Genomic DNA, 8,199 nt, shown 5'->3' on the forward strand with positions numbered 1-8,199 from the left:
TCCAGGTGGCAGCCAATCAAATGTGTTGCTATGTGTGACGTAATTTCCGTGCCTCATGCCCCGTTTAGACCGACAGCAGAGGATGGGTGCTTCTCAAAGTCAAGGATTGCTCCTTCCAAGCCACTTTTTCAAGGACGTTACGTCATCAAATCTCGTCAAGCACTGTTCCAAAGTCAAGGATGCTTTCAAATTCTAGCAAGTACTGAGTCCTTCGTTCTGAGAATTTTGGAGGATGCATCGATGGATCCTCGGATTGAAGAAATAACCCACAATCCTTTGCGTATGAACAATTAGACATTTTCTGACGGTGCGGTTAAAAAAAAAGAGAGAGAGGGAGATGGAAAGTAGATGCAAAGAAGCAGTGCGTGTTAATGTAGGCTAAATATGATTTATCAAGTGTTTTGTTAATGCCATCGTATATTTGCTCAGGCATTTATATCAAGTTATTGTGCATATTCATCATAAATGCATATGGCAATGTGCATGATTAAGTTGCGATAGACTTGTTATTAATTTATCTCAGAACTTCGCCCAATACGAACTTTGTAGAAGTTTAACATTACCGTTGCTGTTGCCAATTACCGGTATAACTTTCCATTGACACTAACATAATTATAAACTACGGATTGTGATATGTGAAGACCAAGTTGAATGTGGAAATACTGTAGGCTACTCCAAAAAGTTTATTTAGAGGAAAGTGCAGCCGCAGTTGTCGGAACTCCTGTAAAAGCAGCACAATTTCCACGGTTCTAATTAAGCGCGCAGCCGGAACCGTGCACAATTGACGTGCACTTCCACACCCGCTAGGCTGTTCCATTGCATGTGATCTTGACGGCTGGAGAGGGTACTGGGAAGGTGTGTAGCCTTGTCTCTCTAGCACTCGACTTGAAAGAAAGCATTCTATCAAGGACGAGCTCTTGACTTTGAGAAACACCCAATGTCTAATAAGGGGAGAAGGACCACTAGCGAAATACTTCCGCATGGTACTGCAACTAGAGGGCGATCGCGAGCAAGTGATGAATGAATGGGTAGCAATGGAGCTGAACCCCCCAGTACCACATTTCTCGTTATATACTTTTTTCTCCTGAAATTGCATTAATGCATGCGATGCAGGATAACTTGACTTGACAATCAGCTGACCAATACAATTTTCAATATGTGTTGTTATTCCTAAAAACCCTTTCAAAGTTTTCATGTCACGTGACACAAGCGAACCACTTTACGGCCATACACCTAAAAGAAGGTTCAGCTTCACGACGGTCGTAATCGGTCGCGATTGTCGCGAGCATCCATGAGCTAAATGCTAGCATGTTACAGGGAAAACGGCCCATCCTATGAAAAGCAGAAAGGACATGAGTGACTTTTCATTTCATTTCCAGTGGAAAACCTATACTCAGGTAGCTACTACGACAATGTACATTAAGAAATTAAGTTGTCAACTGTGAAAAAAACGAGTTCTAGCCGCTTAGCCCCATAGACCACAATTCATGTATCACTTGCTCGGCAACGCCCCTAGCGGAATTTCAACAGATTGCATGAACAATCCGGTACAATGGAGTTAATAGGAAGTGGACCGGCTCTCCCTAAAGGGGCTCTGCCGACAGCTTTTGGGCCAAAGTGGGCTAACTTTTTCTGCGACTGACGACATGGTTGGCTTTACTGCAAACTGCTTTTCATTCTTTTTTAGATAACGCTGTCGCATGCACGTTTCATAGATAATACACTTTGCAATCTCCATTGCAGCAGATCTAACTTGAACGTCTTTTGGAACGCATTTGATCAAAACCTTATTTAATTATGTTTATCTTTGATGCATAACAATACACATTTTTATTAGTTATATATTTATATAATACATGAAATAGATCACATGTTTATTCACTCCATTTATTACACCTTATGAAATACTGTTTCATATTTACATAATTTACATAATTTCACATTCTATAACATAATTCAGCCTTTGCTTATTTCAGTCGTGCTTCTGATTCTGCATGTTGTCAGACATTTGCCCTATAGCGTGGGGTGTTGTCCTCACTAGCTTATGACCCCGTTACCCTGTGACTGACGTGTGGATGTTTTCCCTGAGAGCTGTTGCTGTATCCAGTCTGTGACGTGTGGATGTCTTCCTGAGAGCTGTTGCTGTATTCACTCTGTGACGTGTGTGTGTTGTTAATCTGAGAGCTGTTGCTGTATTCACTCTGTGACGTGTGTGTGTTGTTAATCTGAGAGCTGTTGCTGTATTCACTCTGTGACGTGTGTGTTGATGTAAATCGGAGAGCTGTTGCTGTATCCACGCTGTGACATGTGTGTGTGATGTTAATCTGAGAGCTGTTGCTGTATCCACGCTGTGACGTGTGTGTGTTGATGTTAATCGGAGAGCTGTTGCTATCCACGCTGTGACGTGTGTGTGTTGATGTTAATCGGAGAGCTGCTGCTGTATCCACGCTGTGACGTGTGTGTGTTGATGTTAATCGGAGAGCTGTTGCTGTATCCACGCTGTGACGTGTGTGTGTTGATGTTAATCGGAGAGCTGTTGCTGTATCCACGCTGTGACGTGTGTGTGTTGATGTTAATCGGAGAGCTGTTGCTATCCACGCTGTGACGTGTGTGTGTTGATGTTAATCGGAGAGCTGTTGCTGTATCCACGCTGTGACGTGTGTGTTGACCTCTTCTAGAACAGCCTCCTCCGGTCGCCCCTTGACGACGAGTCCGTGGCTCCCCCCCTCCACCCATCGCACAGCTGCAGGGGCTTGCATATCCTGCACCAACTCTTCCAGAAGCTTCTACACACACACACACACACACACACACACACACACACACACACAAAAACACACACAAAAACACACCCACCCAATAAAGCCACAAAAAAAGCAGTGCTGTTAGTTCTTAAAGAGATAGAGCCCGACCGATATATCGGCCGGCCGATATTATCAGCCGATATTAGACATTTTCAAAACTATCGGTATCGGCCGATAAATATTTTATAAGGGCCGATAAATATTTTTTAATTAAATAAAGGAAACCCGAATATTGATCCTCCATTCACATGTCTAGTGTTGTAATTACGTGGTATTCCACCAGAGGGCGCATCTTCTTACTGCAAGACACGCACTCTGCTTGACTAGTTAGTTCTACTTCCTAAACAACGACAACAAATTGCAGTTTGCGTGTCATAGTTTTCTGAAGTGGTTTGTGTGTACATGGTAGGATGATTTCACGTGAAATGTAATTCTCATTTCTTCTAAAAGCCTAAATAAATGCAAGAATGTTTATCAGACATGCTTGATTTTTACTGTAGGCTAACGTTAATCTTAGTATAGAGCCACTCACAATGTTAAGTCTAAAGCTAAAACAAATTGAACGTTAGCATTGGTTGAGTGCTGGAGGCTAATTTGAATGTTGTTGTATTTGTAAAACATAAACGTGGTTATACTGAGGATATTGATAGCAGCACTGTAATTGTCTCTTCCCGACCGTCATCCCGTTCATTTTCTGATCATAAGGGGAGCTAAATTAGTTAACTACAGGCAGCGCCAACATTTATCCATAGAGAGTTAAAGCGGAGTAATGAAGGATATTTGATTTAGCTAGTGGAATCTAGTCGGTGGAAGTAGTAGGCTATGATGCATCCTTAAAAACACCTCTGTTTTCTAAAACTATTAAGCTGCTGTTGACTTGTTCACAAAGATCGCTCAGACTGTCCATGGTGGTCCTGTCAGTGCTGTCAGTGAGTGTAAACTGTTACATTAAGCTCACGAAGACAGCACACAAAATAAATGTGAGCATGAAACCAGTCTTCAGAGCTAACCTTAATTCCCATACACTCACATAGGCCTACTCTTTTGTTCTAGTCTTCATTTTTTTTTGCATTTCAACGAAGGTGTTTACACCAAGCATGGTTTACAAAGGTTAAAGGTAAAGTAAAAATAATATTTTCTGCAATGGTGGTTATCAAAGGTGAAAAGACCACACTACTGATTTAATTTTTTCTTAAAAATGTATAAGAATGTTTTATTAGGAAACCAGATCGTTAAGCCTATTTAAACAGATAACGCCCCAACTTGATCAACATTTTATAGGAGAACGTTTTTAAATTATGCTGGTTAAAAATGATTATCGGCCGATATATCGGTTATCGGCTATTGAAACTCTCAAATATCGATATCGGTATCGGTCCTCAAAATCCCATATCGGTCGGGCTCTAGTCAGAGATTCCAAAGAAGTCCATCACTGTGTCTCAAACCGCGCACTTCTGCACTTAAAATACTTAATTTGAGTGCGTGAGGGCGTTCACACTGAAATTTCGAACGATACGAAGGGCACTGCAAGTCCCCGGATGGTGCACTCATAACGGTCAAAAAGTTGAGTATGGAACGCTGGACACTTCTCGCCCTCAACGGACGCCATGTTGGCTAACTAACGGAAAGGGAGGGAGTATTTTCAAACTCGTAGAAATCGCGGTAGATAAATCTGAAGCAGCAGCGGTGGAAAACACACTTTACAGAGGTACAAGCAAGTTACAACATAAACTGTTCATGTTTTGACACAGTACAACCATGTCACGGTGGAATTGAGGACACCAATAAAAACATATTTAAACGTTACGATCGTCATTTCCGTGAAGTGCACGGAGGTTAGTGTTAGATATGAGACGACACTATTCTGTTAAAATGTGCACACTATGCCAGTAAGCACACAGGGCACATAGGGTGCTGTACGAAAGTGTACTCACGGAAGTAGTCGGTTTGAGACAGACTACATATGATTGTTTGCCACATTTAGCAATCCTCTCCTCACGAGCTCTAACTAGTGCCCATTCTGTGAGCACAATGTATCCTCCTCTCACAAGCGCTAGCTAATGCCCATTCTGTGAGCACAATGTATCCTCCTCTCACAAGCGCTAGCTAGCGGCCCATGCTGTGAGCACACTGTACCCTCTCCATAGCAGCGCTAGCTAGCGGCCCATGCTGTGAGCACACTGTATCCTCTCCATAGCAGCGCTAGCTAGCGGCCCATGCTGTGAGCACACACGACTGCCCTCTCTTGGGGCTTCTGCACACACAACTGTGCGCTCTCTTCATGCACTCCTCATGCCACGTGCGCCCTTGGCATACTCGAGTTTTCAACGTAAGCAACAGCAAACGAAGCCAATGCATGCGCAGCTGCAACTAGCCGGTTCTTGGCATGTGAAGTTATTTTCCAGACGCTACAAGAAGGAGTTCTAATTATCTCCTTAATTGATTTGTGGTTACAGTCTGAATATCCTCCTTGATAGCCGCTTTATTGATTATCTCCTTAATTTACCTCCGCCAAGGAGGTATATGTTTTCATCGGGGACCGGCGTCTGTCTGTCTGTTTATTAGCAAGATAACTCAAAGAATGATGGATGGATTTCGATGAAATTTTCAGGGAAGGTCGGACATGACCCAAGGAAGACACATTTAAATTTTGGGACTGATCCATAATTCCACCGGGATTCCAGAGGCGTTTATGTATCTAACTTAGTGGTGTAATGACATGGTATGGCCACGTGGTGGCGATCTGAATAGTTTAGGTTCAAATGTATGACAACCAAGGAAGAACAATGCAGGCGGAGGTAGCTGCGCTCTCTGAGTGTTTTTCTAGTTGATTTGTGGTTACAGTCTGCATATCCTCCTTGATAAGCCGTTTTATTGATTATCTCCTTAATTGATTTGTGGTTACAGTCTGAATATCCTCCTTGATAAGCTGTTTTATTGGTGTAAGATCACAAGGCTTGTACAGTAAGTCTTGGCAAGCACACTGATATGCACTGGCACAGGTACTGACTGACTAAACTGAAGCCCTATTATGACGGGATTAGTTCAGGACGTCTGTGATACAAATGGCCAATTTGCACGGGATTTAGAAACTTCTGTATTCTACCTAAAGTGAGAGGGGTAACTCGATGTACGCGCTGTTGTTACCCTCCTGTCGCCATGTGCGTGCTACGTTGCTTCCTGGTGTACATTCACACAGCACCATGGCCTGAGTATAGCTTACTCATCAGCTCAGTGTCAAGCTCAAATTCATGTGCTATTTGCTCAATATGACAGGATAACTGTAGGCTACAATGACATGATGTGGTACCGTACGCCTCGGGTATTCTACAGGCTACAATGACATGATGTGGTACCGTACGCCTCGGGTATTCTACAGGCTACAATGACATGATGTGGTACCGTACGCCTCGGGTATTCTAGAGGCTACAATGACATGTTGTGGTACCGTTAGCCTCGGGTATTCTAGAGGCTACAATGAGATGTTGTGGTACCGTACGCCTCGGGTATTCTAGAGGCTACAATGACATGTTGTGGTACCGTTAGCCTCGGGTATTCTAGAGGCTACAATGAGATGTTGTGGTACCGTTAGCCTCGGGTATTCTACTCGGACTCTTACCCGCTCACACATGGCAGCGGTGCCCGAGATCAAGACTCTTACCCGCTCACACATGGCATCGGCGGTGCCCGAGACGAAGAGCAGGGGCTGATGGGATAGCGTCCGGAGGTCCTGGCTGCGCTCCCGGTGTTTGTGTGTCTGAGCAGGGGGGTGGAGGGGGAAGGACACACACACCACGCCCGACACACACTCCTCACCCTCCTCGCTCAGCTGCCTGGCCAGAGAGACGGCTGCACGCGCACCCATGGAGCGGCCTGACACACACACACACACACACGCACACACACACACACACACACACACACACACACACGGACACACACACACGCGCACATACACACACACACACACACACACACACACACACACACACACACACACACACACATACACACACACACAACTTTACATACAATATACACACAGTATACAGACAGTATAGCATACTCATGTGTTATCCCACTGCAGGCCCACACCAGGTAAACCCCTCCTGGTCAGCTCCAGTCTTTTGCATAACCTCATGCATTACATAACCGTAATCATTATCATGTGATTTGGGCTCGCCTGAGCAAACAAACGAGAACACGGAAACAGACCGGGACATGAAGGAAACTGAGATAAGAAGCTGCACTCATCTGGGAAGAGTAAGGTCAAGGGTCATTCCGTGTCCAATCAGGTGAGAATAAGGTCAAGGGTCATGTCAAATCAGGTGAGGCTGTAGCTACACCATCCCAGATTTTGCTCACACCTGGTCTATAGCTGTTTCCCCTGCACTATGCTGCACATCCTTGTCATACATGTGGACACTATGTGTAAATGACACCTACACACCTGAACAGAATCTCTGCATGGGGCAAACTAGTCAAGCCACCTGACAGAGTGCCATTTTAAATAGCAGAAGCACTTTATATGGTTCATGCCATGCTACAATTTGACATGGAATGAGCCTTATAGGATAAGCAGGACAAACATCTTTCATCTGGAGAATAGTCCATTCATGTAATCTTTCCTTAATGTAGGATACTTATAGGATAAGCAGGATAAACGTTTTTCATCTGGAGAATAGTCCATTAATGTAATCTTTCCTTAATGTAGGATACTTATATGATAAGCAGGATAAACGTTTTTCATCTGGAGAATAGTCCATTAATGTTATCTTTCCTTAATGTAGGATACTTACCCCCAAGGAATAGTTTTGTCAGTGTGAACCGGTCATGGCTTTTCAAATATGTCTGTGAAATAAATAATGACAACAGTTGTTCAGCCTAGTTCTGATGCAATAAATCACACCTGCATTTCACTCTGGTTCCATAAGTCATGACACCAGTATTTCAGATTAGTTCTGGTGCAACAACTAGCCAGCAAATTATGCAACAACCATTGCCTACCCTCAGTATCTATTCAACAGGGCAGCTCTGGGGGAATTATTTGCAGTTCAATATCTTGGACACAAAACTGCATTGCACTAGGCCTGCACTTTCCGGCACACATTCAATATTCTTACTGCCCTGCTGTATTGTAACCTACGGGTAGCCTAGTCTTCTCTCAATAGGAACTTAGTGGCCTCTTGTTCATGTCCTAAACATTCTCACCACCACGGCGCCGTAGGCCTTCACTCTATACTTCAGGTTCAGGCCTTTACAGGTGAAGCGCACGCATATGTGCCCAGAAGCAGCCACGGCTCGCGCCAGCGACACCAGGTGCCGGAAGTTCATGTCTCCGCCGGCCCCGTGTGTCAGAACCACCGCGGTCCGAACACCGGACACTTCATCCGGG

At 44.2% G+C, this 8,199-nt stretch overlaps 1 protein-coding gene across 1 annotated transcript in view; it reads right to left on the reverse strand.

The window, feature by feature from the left end:
* Nucleotides 1-2,412: 2,412 nt before the first annotated feature.
* The window catches only part of tex30 (testis expressed 30), a 6,010-nt gene continuing 223 nt past the window's right edge, over nucleotides 2,413-8,199 (reverse strand). The window contains exons 2-5 of the mRNA XM_062535403.1: nucleotides 8,016-8,199; nucleotides 7,604-7,655; nucleotides 6,466-6,677; nucleotides 2,413-2,786 (exon numbers count right to left, since the gene is read on the reverse strand). The exon at nucleotides 8,016-8,199 is cut by the window's right edge and continues 53 nt beyond it. Of these exons, the coding sequence (XP_062391387.1) occupies nucleotides 2,622-2,786; nucleotides 6,466-6,677; nucleotides 7,604-7,655; nucleotides 8,016-8,199 (613 nt within the window). The 3' untranslated portion in view covers nucleotides 2,413-2,621. The remainder of the gene's footprint in view (nucleotides 2,787-6,465; nucleotides 6,678-7,603; nucleotides 7,656-8,015) is intronic.

The sequence above is a fragment of the Sardina pilchardus genome, chromosome 4 (genome assembly GCF_963854185.1).
Source record: "Sardina pilchardus chromosome 4, fSarPil1.1, whole genome shotgun sequence".
Classification (NCBI taxonomy): domain Eukaryota; kingdom Metazoa; phylum Chordata; class Actinopteri; order Clupeiformes; family Clupeidae; genus Sardina; species Sardina pilchardus.